At 42.2% G+C, this 19,950-nt stretch overlaps 1 protein-coding gene and 2 gene segments (V, D, J or C); all 3 read left to right on the top strand.

Moving 5' to 3' along the window:
- The first annotated feature begins 5,842 nt into the window (after positions 1-5,842).
- On the top strand, positions 5,843-6,783 carry LOC108291141. The segment is given in 2 exon segments: positions 5,843-6,264; positions 6,362-6,783. Coding segments are annotated over 2 exon segments (558 nt in total).
- Positions 6,290-19,941, top strand: LOC108291134. 2 transcript variants are annotated; one of them, XM_037732381.1, is made up of 3 exons: positions 6,290-6,436; positions 18,978-19,143; positions 19,236-19,941. In XM_037732381.1, exons 2-3 carry the CDS (start codon positions 19,005-19,007, stop codon positions 19,898-19,900), a joined length of 804 nt encoding a protein of 267 aa, XP_037588309.1. In that variant the 5' UTR covers positions 6,290-6,436; positions 18,978-19,004; the 3' UTR covers positions 19,901-19,941. The 2 variants fall into 2 exon arrangements, with proteins under 2 accessions (XP_037588309.1, XP_017366827.1); XM_017511338.2 differs by lacking the exon at positions 6,290-6,436 and having other exon boundaries at positions 18,890-19,143.
- Positions 9,566-10,432, top strand: LOC119468539. The segment is given in 2 exon segments: positions 9,566-9,727; positions 9,828-10,432. Coding segments are annotated over 2 exon segments (405 nt in total).
- Positions 19,942-19,950: the final 9 nt, after the last annotated feature.

The raw sequence follows: 19,950 nt of genomic DNA, 5'->3' as shown, positions 1-19,950 counted from the left end.
GAAAACACACAGGTGGAATCTGGAGGAATCTGGAAGAATTCACACTCAGGCCTCCTTATGTTCTCTTTCTCCCAGGAGGGGTCACACAGGACTCTGTCTTCACTGAGCAGCAAAATGCATTAAACATGAGCAGTGATTCTGACAAGTGAGTCCATTAGAGACTCAGCACTTAAGAGGCTTTAGAGGAGGCTGGTCACATAAGCAGAAACTGCCTAGCATTAACCTAAAATCCAGACCCCAGAAGGAAATCTGGTGTTCAGTAGAACACTATTTGCAACACCAGTCTAGGCCCAATGAGCTGCTCCTCTCAGTTAGGAGAAACTTTCTCAGTGCAGGGCTCTGCTTACCAGCCAAGTTGCCAAAGATCAGCCAAAGTTCAATCTTGCAAGCAGGGCTTTCTAAGCACAGCAGTCTCAAACCTGCTGTCAGTTCTTTTCTGCACACTCTTCAACTCTCTTTTCCCATGTCTTGATGAATCTGGGAGCTTCCTGGTACAGATTATAAACTGGAAGCAACTTGGTTCCCTGGGTCATAATCTGGTGGATAGCCATGGAAAAAAGTTGCTCATGCCCAACTGGATTTTGTGGTCATGGGAGGTAAGACTTGATAGAGGTTAGCCACTGAGACTTTTAGGATTTGCTTTGTTTTTATTTTCCATAGCATAGCTGTCCTTTTCTAGTAAAGTTAGTATGTAAATGAGTAAAAAAATTATTGTTAAGAAGAAAACAGCCCAATAAAAATGGAAAAACTGAAGCTGAATAGGCGATTCACAAAAGTGAACATAAATTACCACTAAACACGAGAATAATTTTTCAACCTTACTTATAATCAGAATATAGCAACCTGAAATAAGTTAAAATTCAAAAATTAGTAGATTGGAAACTTTGCAAAGGAGTAACAGTCTTAAATTTGAGTAGACATTTGGACTGTATGAAAACTGTTTATATATCCACTACAGGAGATAATGACAACTATATCAGAAAACCAGCTGTGGGATATATTGTGACTAATAGCTTTTCTTGAGAAATTATCAGTGTATATACATCATTTGGGTTCCTTTTCTTGCTTTTAGGTTCAATCATGGAGAATTCAACTTTAAGGATTTATTTTTTCTATTGTAAGGGTAGTTTTGTTTTTTTAAATCTTTTTAAAAAAGTGGGCTGGGCGAGGTGGTTCACACCTGTAATCCTAGCTACTCGGGAGGCTGAGGCAGAAGAATTGCTTGAACCTGGGAGATGGAGGTTGCGGTGAACCAAGATTGTGCCACTGCACTCCAGCCTGGACAACAGGGCATGACTCCATTCCAAAAAAAAAAAAAAGGCGATGGGGGTAAAATATGTGTAACATATAATTTTGTCACTTTATTTTTAAATTGTACAATTCAGTGGCATTAAGTACATTCACTATATTTTGGAACTGTCACCATTATATGTTTCCAAATTTTTTCTCATTGCCTCAAACAGAAACTCGATACCCATTAAGGAATAACTCCACATACCCCCTCTCTCTGCTAACCTAATATAATTTCTTTCGGAATGAATTTCCCTATTGCAGATTATTTATGTGACGGCTGTACTAGGGATCCCTTGAATGTGATATGTTTCTTATCACTTTCTTCTTTCAGTATTCTTTGTCTTTGATTTTTGATAATTTGATTATATTGTGATACAGTTGGCTGTGTCCCCATCCAAATCTCATCTTGAACCCCGTGGGAGGAGACTGAATTATGGGGATGGATCTTTCCTGCTATCTCATGATACTGAATGAGTCTCATGAGATCTGATGGTTTTAAAACGGGAGTTTCCCTGCACAAGCTCTGTCTTTGCCTGTTGCCATCCAAGTAAGACATGACTTGCTCCTCCTTGCCTTCTGCCACTATTGTGAGGCCTCCCCAGCCATGTGGAACTGTAAGTCCATTAAGCCTCTTTTTCTTCGTAGTCTCTGGTATGTCTTTATCAGGAGCATGAAAACGATCTAATACATATTGTGTCTTAGGGAACTCCTTTTTGGGTTGAATTTGATTGGCAACCTCTGAGCTTTCTGTACCTGAATACTGCTGATTTTATCCAGATTTAAGAAATTTTTAACCATTTTTTTATATATGCTTTGGGACTGGAACAGGACATGTACATTGTCCCATCCATCACTCCACGGATCACTACACAGTTACAGAAGGTAAAGGGCACATTCGCAATGAAGAGCTCTGGTGTCAGTTACCTCAAATTTGCACTGGCAAAACAACATAAAAATGACATTCTGCATTCTTGTTATTGACCAGATAGCATAGACAATACACATCATCTATGGTGCATATTTGCGAAGTAATTAACCTCTAATAGTATAGAAATTCTTGTTGTGGGTCATTTTACAAGTAAGCTGACCTGGACACTTCAAAAACTTGTGATCATGAAAGACAGGAATTATAACAAGTGGGTGGAAGAGTTGTATAATTTAAAAGCAACTAAGGAGATCTGACGACCTCATGAAATATGGGATCTTTGACTTTTTTTCTAGAGGAAAAGTGAATTAAAACCAAGAGACATGTTGAAACAACTGGAGAAATTCGAATGTGAAGTGTGTAGTAGATAATGATGCTATATGAATGCAAATTTTTTGAGTGTAATAGTGACATTTGTGGTTATGTAAGATAATGCCAATTTTTTGGGAGACTTGTTTAATTACTAAGGATAAAATGTATCAGAAGCTGAAGGCAAAATATAGAGAGAGATAAAGCAAAAGTCACAAAATGTACAATCAGTACACAGATATACATTTCAATATTCTGTTTGTTTCATTATTATCTCATTTTTTCCATAGATGCTCAGTTTTAAAAAATAATTTAAGAAAAATATTAATAGACAAAAATAAAATGTTGGTGTTATTTCAGAATATTAATGTTGGATATTTCTTATATTCATTTTCAATATCTTTGAAATATTATGTCATTACCATAAAATAAATATATCCAATAAGGTATCTTTTAGCCTATAGTATACTTTTAAAAATAGGAGACAGGCTATGATTTTTAAGACAGTATCAAAAGAAGACAATGGAATTTCCAGTCTGAGAACAAGGCAACTTGATATCTCTGAGACCAGTGCAAAACTTAGCTAGCACTGCATGTCAAGAGGTCTTTTAGCAAATATATAAGACTGTTTTCTCTGTGTCAAGAGATTCTGAGCATTCCACAGTTTGGCTGAAAACTCAAGAACTTTCAAAGGTGAGTAAATGTAAAGAAAAGAGTAGTGATATTCCAAAGTTAGGGCTGGTCAATATGTATTTGTGCAACAAATACAAAGGAGCAAGACTGTCTTAGTCTATCCCCTGTTGCTATAACACAATACCCAAGTCTGGGGAAAGTTATAAAGAAATTTATAAGGAAAAGGGGTTTATTTGACTTGCAATTCTGGAGGCTGGAAAGGCCAGGAGGACATCAGCACCTGCTGGGCTTCTTTTGAGGGCTTCATGCTGCATCACAACATGGAAGAGAAGCGGAAGACTGAGCAGGCCCATGCAGGGAGAGCCAGGATGAGCAAGACACTCACTTTATACCAGCCTGCTTTTATCTAGATCCCCGAGAGAGAGAACAGACTCCTGGCATTAATCTTTCATGAAGGACTTACCCTCATGACCCAATAACTTCTATAAGGCTCACACTTACAACACTGCTACATTGAGAAACAAACTTTAACATGAGTTTTGGTGGGAACAAACCATATCTAAACTTTAGGAGGGGCTCTAGCAAGACAGTAAGAATAGATAGAACTGGGGAAAATTTTTCCTGGTTCCTCACAAACACTGTTCTATTGAAGATAGTATAGAAGTCCCGCCAGTATCTCTAAGCCACGAACAGAGGACCTGAGTCCAGTGACACTGAACCATTGGCCATCAGAAGGCACTGGGGTTTGAAGAGCTCAAATGTTTTTGAAACAGGGCTCAGTGCTGCCTAAGATGTTATGTATAAAGGTGTGCATCCTAGTATTTAATATCTTGTTTGCAGAATTGTGAGTAGCCAGTGGAATGTGAGATATTAAAAAAAAAAGCTTTATCTCCCATTAGTGCTGGTATGTTCTGTTCAGCAGCAAAATCTGAACTGTAGCACATCTTTGAGTGGAGAATGTTCTAAGCTTGCATGGGAGGTAGATGGAGGAGAACCAGGAGCCGGCCCAAAAGCCCAGAGACCTACGCAAAGGGAGAATGACTGCCTTCTCAGGAGAATTCAGAGAAATGTGAGCAATGCACCTGTATCCCACACCTTACCTATTCTAGTTATGCCCTGAACAATGCATATGATGATGTAGGGGAATATAGGAGAGGGGACAATTCTAGTTTATGCCAGATAGGCTATTCCAAATTGCGGGAAATTTGTAACACTACAAATATTCTTAACAAAAAACAGATTTCCCAGGGCTCTGGCCTTTTCTTCCCTGAGCAGCATGATGACCTGTTCCTGCCTTGATAAGGATTCTGTCATGGATTTCTCAGTCATGTTTCCCAGGAAGCAGGTGAGACCCAGGAACAATGAGGAATGCCATCCATGGACTTGGCATGCCTCCCTTGCAAGCACATCACATGTGGGTCCTGTGATTGATAGGTTTGTTAGATGGATAAGTCCTGTTTCCAGCCACCAGCCTCCATCCCCTGAATGCTGTTGTCACCCAGAACCATAACCCTGGTCACAAAGATGGAGCAGGTAGTGGCCCCTTAATGTGAAGAAATTTTCCATCCTGCTGTTATTACCTGGTGCTACATAAGTTGGACTCAAACCAGTAGCTGTTTACCTCAGTGACAGAGAATTAATGACAGAAGCAGATGGCTCTGGTAATTCTATACCCACAGGTATTCACCTGATAACCTTGACATATGTCCCCTAGGTTTTGGGGTTTTGGTGGAATATCTCTGAGCTTGTCTCACTGAACACATATGTCCCCGTTCCCACCTCTCTGGACATGCATCTCCTTGTGTTATTATCTTATGCTGACTCTAAGGGGTGCCATCACCTAACTCCTTTTATTTCTTATTACTCAGTTAATGAATAAAAGTGTGTTTGTGACTAATGTTGCCTCATTAGAAAAAAAAAGTCAGACAATGACTATAGTTCAACTGTAATTTACACTAGAGGTGTAGCTATAACGTTATTTTTAGATTTCAGCAAGTCTGTTTGATTTTGTATTTCTTACAATATATATTGATATTTTCAGGGATAGGAGAATTCCCCAACCATCTTAGGTAAAAAAAATCAGAACTTACTTTTATTACAGTTTATTACATTTATTATCCCAAAACCACAGGCAGAACCATGATGAAGGCTTTGCACGCAATGCATCAGGAAGACTGATAATGGCAAAGAGGAAACTGCTCATTGGTCTTCACTAAAAATGAACTCTTCCAACTCTGTGCTCAGGGTGTTATTTTAACCCTTTAGCTTACAGCATGTTGGGTAGTTCAACAAGCTTCTAGGATAAACTTGTATCAGTTAACTCAGCTTCTACACACATAGGACCAGGAAGATAGAGAACCTAGTAAAAGAGAAATGCCGGCTGGGGAAGGTGGCTCATGCCTGTAATCCCAGCACTTTAGGAGCCCGAGGCAGGTGGATCATGAGGTCAAGAGATCGAGACCATCCTGGCCGACATGGTAAAATCCTGTCTCCACTAAAAATACAAAAATTAGCTGGGCGTGGTAATACATACCTGTAGTCCCAGCTACTTGGGAGGCTGAAGCAGGAGAATCACTTGAGCCCGGGAGGTGGAGGTTGCAGTGAGCTGAGATCATGCCACTGTACTTTAGCCTGGCAACAGAAAGAGACTCCATCTAAGAAAAAAGAAAAGAAAGAAAGAAAGAAATGTCCAAAGAGAAGGATAATTGCTGATAAGACAAAGAGGTCACTAATTGATATCTCTATTTCGAGTTGTCTTCAACTAGAAACATCCAGCAGAGGATGGGCCTAGAGATGTAGTGAGAGACATAATCCCCCAAGCCCTAGAGATGTGACTGAGAACACTTGGATGAACTTACACAGTCTATGAATATGGTCAAGCAACTCCGTGCTCTGTTTTAGCTTATACTAATTGGTTTCTAAGAACGTAGGCATTTGTAGAGGCCATGATGTCACTGTGGGAACTGCCATGAGAGGACAAGGATGTCCCTCCTCCTCTGCTCCTGCTCACAGTGACTCTAATTGGGCAAAGCTCCCATCCTGTCCTGACCCTGCCATGGGCACCAGGCTCCTCTGCTGGGTGGCCCTCTGTCTCCTGGGAGCAGGTGAGTCCTAGGAACACCATGGCACATTGGATATCTCAGTGATTATTTCAACTATTTCCTTCTTTCTATTTTCAAATTTTGTCTTTTTCCTTCACAGAACTCACAGAAGCTGGAGTTGCCCAGTCCCCCAGATATAAGATCACAGAGAAAAGGCAGGCTGTGGCTTTTTGGTGTGATCCTGTATCTGGCCATGCTGGCCTTTACTGGTACCAGCAGATCCTGGGACAGGGCCCAAAGCTTCTGATTCAATATCACAATGAGGATGTAGTAGATGACTCACAGTTGCTTAAGGATCGATTTTCTGCAGAGAGGCTCAAAGGAGTAGATTCCATTCTCAAGATCCAGCCTGCAGAGCTTGGGGACTCAGCTGTGTATCTCTGTGCCAGCAGCTTAGCCACAGCGTTGCAGAGACACTTCCCTCCTGTGCAGAAAACTGCAGGGTTCCTCTCCTCTATCAGCTCACAGCAGCCTTTCCTTATTCCTCATCTTCCCAGGGAAGAAGTGAGTTTTCAGATATAGCTAGCATTCATATAGTGGGAGAAAATTAACTAATACTCCAGTTTCATTCTTTCTATTGTTTGCCAAATCTGGTGCTTTTTCAAAATGCATTAAGATCAGTAGGGAATTTTCTTTTCCTTACAGGGATGGCCTATAATTTGGAGGGGAGAGAGAATGGGTTAAATTCTGATTCAAGACAGTGTTGGCTGGTTTTTTGCTCTCCCATCTGAGCCAGGTTGTTGTTTATGGATATTAAACTGAATTATGTCTCCATCTGTCAGACTGTAATGTCCATCTCTCAGGTGGTTTCATCTTAGGTCATAACATTGTTTTATGTCCCTCCGACACCAAGAAGTTATGGTATCTCTTTTCCCCATAGCTCAATAAAGGGAAGTGCAAGTCCCCTGTGTCTTGACAAAGAGCACATTTGTGCTGTTCCTGCCTACTGGACACTAGGAGGCTCTGTGGCTCCATTGCTATCCAGAGTCTGTGGGGGAGGGGCTGGCATTGCTCCCTGGAGGATCCTTAATGGAAACCCTGGAGTTGGACCTGGATTCAGGGAGCTGGGTTGGAGGTGTCTGCAATGAAGTCTGAGAATAAAGGGATTAGAGACCAACCCTTTTGCCTCTAATGATGTGAAGATGGGTTTTGTTTTAAGCTGAGATTTGAATGAGGCTCTGAGTGGCAGGTGTGCTTGCAAGTGGATACACCTCTGAGCTCACTTAAGACATGGAGACACAAGGAGTTGGGGTGGTGCAGCACCCATGTTCTGGGGTGGGGAAAGCAGGGAAGCAGTTTCTGTGTCACAGGAGCCTCATACGGCCTGGCCCCAAACCAGCTCAGGCCAGCCCTACCTGTTCTGTTGAATGTAGAGGGAAGGACAGGTAGAATCGGAGGCACTACCCTGGACCATGTCAGAGGGACCTTGTCGCCAGGGAGCTTCAATCCCAGTGATGCCACTAACAGCATATACACTTATTAGCAAGGCTTAGGATGGAGGAGGACAGAGTTTTCTCCCCTAAGAACTTTTGCTCTAAGCAGGAAAATGCCCCGATCTAGTTCTAACTCTGTTTCTCCAGAAGCTTCTGTGTCCCTGGAAGAAGGTGGGGTCCGGGCGCATAAAAATTCTGTTTATTGGTTTCACCTGGCTTGATTTCAGGTTTTTCCATGTGATCGTGCATCTGACTCTACCAGTATGTTGTATCGGCTTTTACCTCTCCCTCCCATGAGTCCCATGGCTACTATAAGGTACCCAATTTCTATGGCTGCTGTAATGAATTACCACTAACTTGGTGGCTTACAATAACACAAGTATTACCTTACTGTTCTGCAGGTCAGAAGTCCAAAATGGATGTTACTGAGCTAAAATCCAGGTGTTGGCAGGGCTGTATTCCTCCCCAAAGCTCTAGGGGAACACTGTTTTTCACTGTTTTTTAGCTTCTAGAGGCCACCACCATTCCTTGGCTCATGGCCCCATTCAATCTTCAAAGCCAACAAGGACTGGCTGAGCCTTTGCTCACTCTGCATCACTCTGACGCTCACTCTTCGTCCTCCCTCTTCCACATTTTAGGACCCTTGTGATTATACTGGAGCCACCTGGAAAATCCAGGCCACTCTCCTCTATTAAGGTCAGTTGATTGGCAACCTCGCTTCACTTGGAACTTCAATTCCCCTCTGTCAGGTAATTTAACACATTCACAGGTTCCAGGGATTAGGCCTGGGCATGCCTGAAGGGCCATCACACTGCCTCCCAAACCTAGGCACCTGGTAACAGGCTGGAAAACACACTGGGGACCTTGAAAACAGATTGATGACCACCATTTTGCATTCTGGATCTAACACACACAACGAAGGGTTGGAGCCTGCAAGAAAACAGACACCACAGATCATACAAGCTTGTCTGTAAGCTGTTTGCTCCTTATGATCAGCAAGTGCCCTGGGGTGCAGGGGACTCAGCGGTATGCCTCTGTGCCAACAGCAAAAATGTGCCCTTAAACTACTCCTTGTTGTTACCAAATAAATAACCTAGTTGACCACTCCACAGAGCAGAGGCTTCTCTCAGCTCTGTACACTCTACACCCTGAGAGAAGTTCGTTAGTGAGATGCAAGACTGTTTTATAAGGAAAAGGCCAGGTGCAAAGAGTAAGAAATGCTGAGCTTTGCTAGAGGTAAAAATAAGATGTAAATCAACTTTGGAAGATTTAATTTCCAAATCTTTGTGAAAAAGACAGTCTTCTTTCTGATTTATCGTGTGCACAGAGAATGTAAGATATTCTGTGCTCTGGGCTTTGCAAACTTACTAGAGTTCAAGGATCAAAAAACTCAAGAGAGGCCTTTTACTACAAAGAAAAACTTTGAAATCTAATGAGCTTTCGGGACACCAACTCGGCTCTTTTCTCTCTAACAAGGCAGTTGACATGCTTGCTCTTCCTGGGTAACTCAAATGCTAACTTCTAACGCATTTAAGTTCATATAAAGGACTATGAGCACAGAGCCACCAGTGAGAGGAATAGGAGAGTTGGCCGAGAAGCTGGCTTGCCATAAGACAATGAGTTCATCTTTAAACAGTTGGAGTCTAAGGTGCAGATGGATGTAGTTGGCAGGCTCCTAGGTAAGGCATATTCTGGAGAAGGTACTATGAATCGATAATATCAAAACAAATCTACTGGGAGCATCTGCAAGTGTGCATCTGTATCTCAGATCAATTACAGTTGAGTTCAGTCCTGCCTGATTCATCTCCCAAAAATGTAACCTCCGCTTAGAGGAGTTTTCAAGTTGGGGGTGGTGGCCCATTCAGTGATGTCACTGACAGATGCACCTTGTGGGGTAAAATGTCCCAAAGTATCTTTTTTTTTTTTTTTTTGCTTATGTGCATAAGAACCCTGGTCTGGAATGTGCCACACCTGCTCTCACGCCACCATGGACTCCTGTACCCTCTGTGTGTCCATTTGTATCCTGATAGCCAGTGAGTCCTCACATATTTATTATTCTTCATGCTGGGCCTCTGTATAGAGGACTACTTCTATTTTCCTTATTCTGTTTCCTATTTTTGCCTTCTTTTATAGCATGCACAGATGCTGGCATTATCCAGTCACCCAAGCATGAGGTGACAGAAATGGGACAAGCAGTGACTCTGAGATGTGAGCCAATTTTAGGCCACAATCTCCTTTTCTGGTACAGACAGACCTTGGTGCAGGGACTGGAATTGCTGTGTTACTTCCGCAGCCGATCTATTATAGATGACGAACAGATGCCCAAGGATCGATTCTCAGCTGAGAGGCCTAATGGATCGTTCTCTACTCTGAAGATTCAACCTACAGAGCAGGAGGACTCCGCTGTGTACATCTGTGCAAGCCGCTTAGCCACAGCACTGCAGAATCACCCCCTCTCTGTGTAGAAACCCTGGTGCTTCCTCTTCTCCCCACAGCTCCCAGCAGTCCCGAGCAAAGTCTTTCCTGCTCCTCCCTCCTCACAAGAATATTTAAGTGGGTTTGGATCATGGCAAAGACAGAAGATGGTACAATTTTAACATACAAAATCTTGTGTAGGAGATAATGTAGAAAATGTGTTTTGCAGATTGTATATGGAGTCAGAACTCACACACAGGTAGGGTAAACCTTAATCATTGATACGGTAGGTTTCCCTGCCTTCTTCCATTCACCACCCTCCATCCATTCAGAAGTTGGGAGCTCTTGAGAATGGCTATGTCTTCAGAACTACTCTGCCCACTTCTCTCACTCTAAACTGTGAACAGAAATTTCCCCCTCAAGTGCTCTTTATTGTGAAATAAAGTTCTTTTCTATGATTGTGGAAATTTCTTTATTCTAATTTCAATGTAACATTTATATATGGATTTTTACATTACACTTAAAGAGATCTTCAATGTGGGTAATACAGGTGGTTTAATACATTAGAAGTAAGCTACCCCTCTTGGACTACCAGGATTCATGTGCTTCTATCTTGCATAAAGCATGCCAGGTGATGGCTAAAGGCCTGGTGCACTCACAAGACACTGATGAGATCTCCTCCACTGCCTGTTCTGGAACTAGCAATATGAATAAACACAGGGTGTCTAAAAGCACATGGGGCCGGTAGTTGTGGCTCATGCTTGTAATCTCAGCACTTTGGGAGGCTGAGGTGGGAGGACCACTTGAGTTGAGGAGTTCAAGACTAGGTTGGGAAACAGTGAGATTTTGTCTCTAAAAATCTATTTTAAAAAAAATTAGCCAGGTACGGCAGTCTTGGCTACTCAGGAGGCTGAGCTGAGAGGATCGCTTGAGTGCTGAAGGTGGAGGCTGCGGCGAGCCATGATCATTGCACTGCACTCCTGCCTGGGCAACAGAGTAAGACCCCTATTCACACACACACACAGATAAGTAATATAAAAAAACACACAGACCTGGCCAGTCTTACTTTGCCCTGTTTTCTCCCTGATGCTGTCTCCTGAACGCCCAAGTCTGCATTTTTTTTCTGGTGTATGCCACACATTTCCACACAGCACTTGCAATTCATTCTGAAGAGTTATAAAGTCTTTCTTCTATAGCAGTATTTACATACTGATTACTTCTTAACCCCTATCAGTGTATCATTGGCAAGTGTTGCAAAATATGCCTATATTTTGAGTGCCATAGGCAATCTGGGTTTCCCCGAGTCCTTCCACATGGGCAGATTTCACTTGTCGTTGTCCTAGTCTTGTCATTTAGAGGCCAAGATTTTCAGGATAAGAACGGTGCAGAATGTAATCCAGGATGCTTTTTAAAATTTAATGTAGATCGAGAGGCCTACTCTGTGTTTATATCTTGTTTTGGTGTCTTCCTTGCTCTTTGGGCTTCTCTCTGCTGTCTCCAGATCATTTTCCTTCCTCCTTTGAAGCCCAGCTCGTTTACACACAGGACATTAGAACATGACCCTTCACTGCTGCTCTTGCTGCTTTCTCTTCAGAACTCTTCTCATTCAGTGCTCCTGTCTGCTACTAATCCTGCCATCATTCTTAACGACTACTCATCACACAGACCATTGTTACATTGGTTTTGCTTCTCATTTTCTTAACCTTTTCACTCTTGAGGAGTTTTTTAACCTACAATCTTTTTAAGAGTTGCTTCCGTGTTTGCAGTAAATATCTACTGAATAAATGCATATCTTTCTCAGCTTCACTCTTTCTGCGGTTTGGGACTTTGTTGACATTTTATCCATTAATCCTAACATTGTATATCTGACAAGGAAGGGGTTAAAATCACATGTTTTGGATCAGTGAATCAATAAATAGGTTTAAAGAGGCGAGTGCAAAACAAAGTTGTTTAGAGCTGCTGTCCTGGGCCGGACGACAGATAGACGGTGTAAGAAATAGTAAAATCACCTGGTAATTTCAATTTAGCTTTAGAATCTTTGGCTGGAACATCTCCAGGGAAACCAAGGGATCAGAGCTGGAAAGAGAGAGAAAGAAACTAGGAGATGAGAACTGGCTAGGGTAGCATTCCCTAACCCAAGGTTTTCAAAGATAATATCGAGGTCCTCCATTTCTTTTTAATATTTTTAACAACCAAAGGAAATTACGCATGTGACCCAAGCTATACATAATGAGGAAATTGGCACATGTCTTTGCTGAGATGGAATAATATTGAAGTTCTGTGAAATTATGGGCTCATCTTGTGCTGAGTAAAAACCCTGATTGACAGTGCTGAGTGTTACAAAAATGACAAAATAAATGATTGCTTTAAAAACATTATTTTAAAAAAATTAGCATTTAACAAGAATGGGATTAAACAATTAAATTAAATACTGCCAGATAGTATAAGCAATGAAGAAGTTTGAAGCTTCCAGAGCCTCTGACCTAGCTCACCTGCCTTTCCAGGGGCTCATGTCTTCTAAAGTTCATCTGTTCAGGGAAAGGGGAGTATGGTTGTGCAGGAAATAGGGCAGGTTAGGAATTCACAGATGCTAGAGTTTTTACAGGCTTTTACATCCTATTTGTGCTCACTCTTTCCACAGCCTGGAACAAACTGTATTCTCGCCAGACAGGGCCAGGCACTGCTCATCTATTAAGGACTGACGCACTTCTACCTTCCTCCTTGCTTCTTACCCTGACATTCCCTGGCACTGTAGTTTATCATCTGCTTTCCTTTACATTCACAGGAAAATTCAGGTATATAATAAAGACTATTCGATGTTTATGAAATGAATAAATTAGTGTTCACTTATACAGAGCTCTGAAATATTACATATTACTAACTGTTTTCCCTTCAAAAGAGGCTCCTTTCACCTGAAATGTAATGGAGAGTGATTATGGCTAGTCTCAGTTTCTATACGACTTCTGCAGTAGTCTGAACAAATGCGTTTTCCCAGTTAGGATAATGACCAGTACGACAGAGTATCTAAAGCTGTATCTAAAGCTGGAATTCGCAAATGTCCTTTTGGAACAAAGAAATATATGTTATAATAATATTTATCCAGTCCCATGATCCAGAAAAAGAAATTCCTCACCACAACCACACTTTTCCAAAACCACATCCTCATGAGCATGGGAACATCATCCGGGTGCAGCTCAGGAATCAACCTGAAACACTGAAAGAAAAATTTGCTGTGCTCAGTAACAGAGTCTTATCATGTTGAAATAAGAAGATGCTGTGTATGTATGTGTGTGAGTGTGTGTATGTGGTGGTTGTATATATTTTTGTGTGTGTATGTGTGTGCACACGTGTGTTTTCTCATGGAGATTCATCCACATGAAAATAGTTTCTTTTTGGATTGCATTACTGAGGCCCTGGGTCACTGAAGGAGCTCATAGGCACTTCTGGGGAGTGATGGGAAATGTCAGACTACTCAATCTGCCTAGGTTATAGCTGATGGGTTGCTTATTTCAAGACTTTTTATAAATTCAGAACTAAATATGTAAAACCTAAAAACTCCCTTTATAAAATGCACTATTTAAAATTTGGTAATAATGACTCTAAATACTAAATGTGAAGACACATGTATCTTATAAATCAAAAGGAGATTTTAAATATGTTTCCAAGATCATTCTGCTGGATATCTTCACACTGTTTAATTGTATGCCCTGTCTTAGTCAGGCTCCTCTCTTCCATCTTATTGTATGAATTGCAATGACGTAACAACTGTTAATTTTGCAATCAAAATCTTGGTTAACGTACCCTATTGTCTCTGCTTGCTAAGGGAGGATTTGAAGATTAACCCTAAATCAGCTTATCTGAGAAAGCTTAGAGAGGGTGTATGTGAGAGGGTGGGGGTTGAAGGAGCAGGATGTAGGGGTCTCTGTTACTGACTTGGCCAATCAGAGCTCATCAGGTCAGAAGGTGGAAATCTCTGAGACTATGGATCTCTAGCCACTTGGAGGTGCTGTATCTCTGCAATGCTGCAGGGAACCCTGGGGAGGGGAGGGCAGGTGACCCAGAAGAGGAAGATTGAAGGGAAGGCCTGGATACTTGCTAGCATCAGGTGGGGGCCTTTTGAGTTCAGAGTGGGTTCTGAGTTAAACACAGACTCCTCACTGTCCAGGGAGGGGTAGGGGTGCGAGAGGCCTCAGTTTGTGCCAATGAGGGAATGTCTCTGTGTCTGTCTGGCCAGGGAGGGTGAAGGGGCTGGGGCATCAAGGACTTGGGAATCAGTGTCAGGTCAGGGACAGTGGTGGGCAGGTTAAGGTGTGACATGGGCGTGTGGACGCTGTGCTCTACCTGCCTCACCTTTAGTTTCAGTGCCCTGCAGGGCAGGAATGGTACATGGGGTAGCAGAGCCGGGGGCCTGCCTAAGGGTACAGTGGGCAAGGGATGGCCTGCAGAGGAGGTAAGTGGAAAGGCAAGTTTACTATGGAAATGCTAAAACATTCCTGCCCCCACTCAGAAAAGGACCATGGATGGGATGCTGGCAGCCAGAGGGGCTCAGGATCTGGTGATCTGACAGGCGTTTCCCAGGTACGCTCTGCTGCTTCTGTTGAGATCTATTTTGATTCTGACAGAAATCATGCAAAATAAGTATTATTTTACCTGTTTATGCACTTGACTGAGACAGATTTCCTGGGCTCATATACCCTTAGGTGGAAGAAGCCAGGCCTGGCGTTGGTAGATCGGTAGTAGTGTGACTACGGTCAACATCAACCAATTCTGCATTTCAAAATACTGTAGCTAGAAGAGAATCATTCAAATGTTCCTAAGGTAAAGAAAAGACAAATATTTAAGATGATGCCTATCCCAGTTACCATGATTTGATTTTATGAATGTACCAATGATCACATCTACCTAAAAAAATACGTACATCTAATATGCATCAATAAATAGTTAATTGAAAAGAAGATAACTGGCTGAAGCCTGTTCCTCCAATACTTCTGTCCCCGTCCCCACGCTGCAGATTTGTTCTCTCACATAGTCTTCCCTTTCCAGGTCTCCATTAGCAGGAGGAGAAAGTCGTGCATCATATGTGATCATTATACTCTGCTGAAAAGTCCAAGGAACTTTTGATGATTCCTTACATGAAATTAACTAAAGAATGTAGCATACATATCTGAATTAAACGAATTTTTTTAAATCTTTCTCTTTAGTTACCTACCTCCTTTTACCAGCTTTTTTAAAAAAATAGTGAAACATTTAACATGAGATCTATCCTCTTAACTGGCTTTTAATCATACAGTACAGTATCATAGTCAGTAGATCTCTAGAACTTCCTCATCCTGCTTAATGGAATTTTATACCTCTTGATAGCAACTCCCCATTTCCCTCAACCCCTAGCCCTTGGAAGCCAATTGTTGTAGTTTTTACTTGCTTGACAATTTAGGTTGCCTCATAAAAGTAGAGTCGTGCAGTATTTGTCTTTCTGTGCCCGACTTACTCACTTGCCATAATGTCCTCCAGGTTCATCTACAATGCCACATATGGCTAGATTTTCTTCTTTTTTGACGTTATTTCCTTGTGTGTATATACCACATTTAAGGCCTGAGGCATTAAACTTATATTATTTGACTGTTTCTATAAAACCATATGTTACATGAGTGGCAGGGTCATTTGCAGAGCTGCAAGCTCTGAGTAAATAAATGGTTAAATTATGCTGCATGGAGAAGACCCAGAAAAAAAATCATATTTTCATCCTTTATTGTCACTTTACTATACACAAAATAGAAGTCCTTCACTTGCAAAATTTCAATTAATTAGTAATTCACCTGTCAGAAAAAGCTTTAAGACACAAATGCTATTCTCATTTTTACAGAGAGGAGAGAAGGTTAAATAACATAATCACATTATATGGCTATTAGGATGTAATGCTTGGGGTCCAACTCTGACTTGTCAGTTTCTTGTTCATAGCTCTGTGCTATGAGACATTTTCATAAAGAGAGATGCCTACCTTTCAAAATCAGAGTATTTGCTTCCTATATCCTATATCCCTTTTAGACCTGCTGGCTCCAACATCATAGACAGAGATGAGTTTACCTGAAGACATTGTAGGGAAAGGACTCTGAAGGGATGCCATGGCACCCAGCCCCGACTCCCATTCTAACACCAGCTCGTCACTACCTGAGACCAGCTCTTGACAGGTTCGGCTAAGTTTGTTTTTTGTTTCATTAATCTATAAAATGAGACTAATACAGTCCATCTACAGGGCTGCATACAGAACTTAGTATTATAAATATCTAGCCTATAATAGGAATCTAAATATCTTGATTCCCTTTGTTAATCTCAGACAATCTCTTCCACATTCGCCATACACAAAGGCAGATTCAGATAATTCTGCCCCGAAATGTTAAGCTGAGAACTTAGAATTCACAGAAGTGAAAATATATGTACCTGATGATTCCTTACATGAAATTAACTAAAGAATTAGCATACATATCTCCTCAGATATTTAAAAATCAACTTTATTAACATATACATAACATTACACATTTTAAATGAAGAGATCTGTGATTTTGGAGCAACATATATGTATAGACTCTTCTAATCCCCACCTCTATTAAGATGTCAAACATTTTGATCAACAGAGAGTTTCCTCACTCGCCTCTGGAATGCCTCTCTCCATCCCTGACAACCAGTGATATTTATCACCAGAGAATAGTTTTGCTCAGGAATATTTTTAATGGAAATGTACAATTTCTAACTATTAAAACACTTCCACTCTACCACACAGGTAAACATTCAAGACAGAGAGACGCTTCTAAAGATATTTATGGGTATGCCCATCAATGATAGACTGGATAAAGAAAATGTGGCACATACACTTCATAGAATTCTGTGCAGCCATAAGAAAGAATGAGATCATGTCCTTTGCAGGCACATGGATGAAGCTCCAAGCCGTCATTCTCAGCAAACTAATACAGGAACAGAAAACCAAGCACTGCATGTTCTCACTCATAAGTGGGGGTTGAACAATGAGAACACACGGACACAGGGAGGGGAATGGCATACACCAGGGCCTGTTGGGAGCTGAGGGAGCAAGGGGAGAGAGAGCATTAGGACAAAGACCTAATGCATGTGGGGCTTAAAATCTAGATGACGGGTTGATAGGTGCAGCAAACCACCATGCTGCATGTATACCTATGTAACGAACCTGCACATTCTGTACATGTGTCCCAGAACTTAAAGTAAAATTAAAAAAAAAAATTTAAAGGTATTTATGGCTTTAGAAGGGTTTTGAACGCTTTCAGAACCCTGAGAGATACCTGATTCACGTTAGGCACAATCCTGTGGAGACAGACAAGATGATGGAATGACACCAAAACTTTTCCCCCCTGGAAGAGGCTGCTTCCACATAATTTGTTCACTCATTTTCATTATTTTTTCTCATGCACTCATTCACTGAAATTACTTTATAACGATATTCTGACAAAAATTAATCATCTCTAAGGACACTATCTTGAGCTTCCATCAGACAACATTCAGCTGTGATTTAGCTCTGCTTCCTGAGCACATAGAGTGCACTGGGGCCAAGCGAACCATGGGCAATGGTGACTCCACTGAGAGATAATGTCATGTTGGGAGAAGGGTTCTCTCTTCCTTGACCCCAAGTGTCCAACTCATAAAACCTCAGCCTTGAGATAAAAAAATTCCCCTTTCTGTTCTGGCCCCGCCTGGGCACCAAGCTCTTTTGCTGTGTGTCCCTCTGTTTTCTGGGCCTGAGAAATCATGGGCACATATATGGCACCCACTCACGGGCTTGTTGGACTCCACCTGGATAACAGCACCAGGTGGTCCTTTGCTGTGACTTTAACTTTTGTATTCTTCTCTCCAAAGTCTCACTGATGCTGAGTGACCCAGACCCTGGTCATGTGCTTGTGCTAAAAAGGAAAACAGTACCTGGGGACGTGAGCAGAATATAAAACAAAATTATGTGCTCAGAACCAGCCATACAACCTATTGGCATTCCCTTTATTCAAACATTGTTAAGAACTTGAAGAACATGACAATGTTATACTGAATGTGGCGCCCTACTAAGTGTGGGGCTCTGTGCACCAAGATATGTTATTTGAGCTCCTTTTTATTTAGTACTAAATAAATGGCAGGAATCTTGCACGAAGGCATACTCCCTGTGAAACATGACATCTCAAATAAAAACAGAGCATTCTTCTTTAAAGTCTGCCCTTTCTCCCCAAGTCCCTCACACATCAGGCCATCTTTGTCCCTGGAGGTCATGAGCAGTGCTAGGTGACCACCATCGTCCACACGGAGAGGACAGTCAGCAGTGTGAGGTGGTTCTACCTGCTATGATCTCACCCCAGGCATGGAAAGCAAGAGTCCTGGGTGGAGCTGAAGGTGCTCAGCTGGGCTTGTCAGGAGTCCCATCTGTCAGTGAGTTGACAAGAAACAGAGCAAAACGACTCCTCCAATGGTGATGAGCCTGCCCCTGGGATTTGGAAACTTGGTAACAGAGAAAACCAAAATAGACAAAGGATTTTTAAATAGGATTATGGTCAATTAAGCAAATTAGAAAAGGAAACTTGAAGGAGTATTTGGGATACAGGAATCAAAAACACCAGGAAGACACGAGGAGTTTCCCTAAGAGTCTAGACTACAGCACTATGTAGATAACAAACACCAGAATATTAATTATATCATTGAAGAAATACAATTTACATTGAATTACAAACTGTTTACAAAATGTCATGAAAATCTTATAGGTTTGTTTCAATTCAGACAAATGTGTTCTCATTTTCAGCTGTTCACTAGTGCATTTATTTTGAAGTTGACTATCTGGAGAAGAGGCGTGGCCTCTCCTGACAGGAAGGCTCTGGGGCCCAGGCAGGGAGAATGAGGTCTCAGAATGACTCCCTTGAGAGCCCTGTTCCCCGTTCATCAACACACAGACCCAGAAGACTCCTCTGTCCTGCAGCACCTGCCATGAGCATTAGCCTCCTGTGCTGTGCGGCCTTTTGTCTCCTGTGGGCATGTGGGTCCTGGGAAGGGCCCCTTGCATGGATATCAAGGCCCAGAGCTTTCCCACTGGGGCTGCAGCATTGGATTTCTTCTCCTTCTTTGCAGGTCCAGTGACTGCTGGTGTCACTCAGACCCCAAAATTCCAGGTCCTGAAGACAAGACAGAGCATGACGCTGCAGTGTACCCAGGATATGAACCATGACTACATGTACTGGTATCGACAAGACCCAGGTATGGGGCTGAGGCTGATTCATTACTCAGTTGATGAAGGTACCACTGCCAAAGGAGAAGTCCCTGATGGCTACAATGTCTCCAGACCAAACAGAGAGGGTTTTCTGCTCAGGCTGGAGTCAGCTGCTCTCAACCAGACATCTGTGTACTTCTGTGCCAGCAGTGACTCCACAGTGCTGCAAGGCCGTCTCCTCTCTGCACATAAAGGCAGGGAGGCTCTGCCCTCCTCCCCACCCCAGACTCAGGGATGCCCTGGGCAGAGTCTCTGCACCAGGAACCGTGGAACCCCGAGTGGCCCGGGCAGTGTGAGCCTGGGCCTGTGCCAGGTGCCTCTGCAGGCAGTCTCAGCCAGGCCTGGACGGGTCGCAGGCCCTCAGATGTCTCCTTTGTTGCTTTCCCTGTTCTTTCCTCTAAGCTGTCCTTTTGGGGTGGGGCCACTCCCCAGCTCTTACTTTTTTTCTCATCATCCTGAGTCCGAGGCCCCCAAGATGAAGCAGGATTTGTATTTCAGATCCATCTTGACCAGTCAGTCAAGATAGTGGTTAAAAATAACCATTAGCTCAATTGTCATTCTCCTTCATTTAAGGTG

Source organism: Cebus imitator, unplaced genomic scaffold, assembly GCF_001604975.1.
Source record: "Cebus imitator isolate Cc_AM_T3 unplaced genomic scaffold, Cebus_imitator-1.0 Scaffold446, whole genome shotgun sequence".
NCBI classification, from domain to species: Eukaryota; Metazoa; Chordata; class Mammalia; order Primates; family Cebidae; genus Cebus; species Cebus imitator.
Note: the sequence above shows the minus strand (reverse complement) of the source record. Positions and strands in the feature narration are given on the sequence as shown.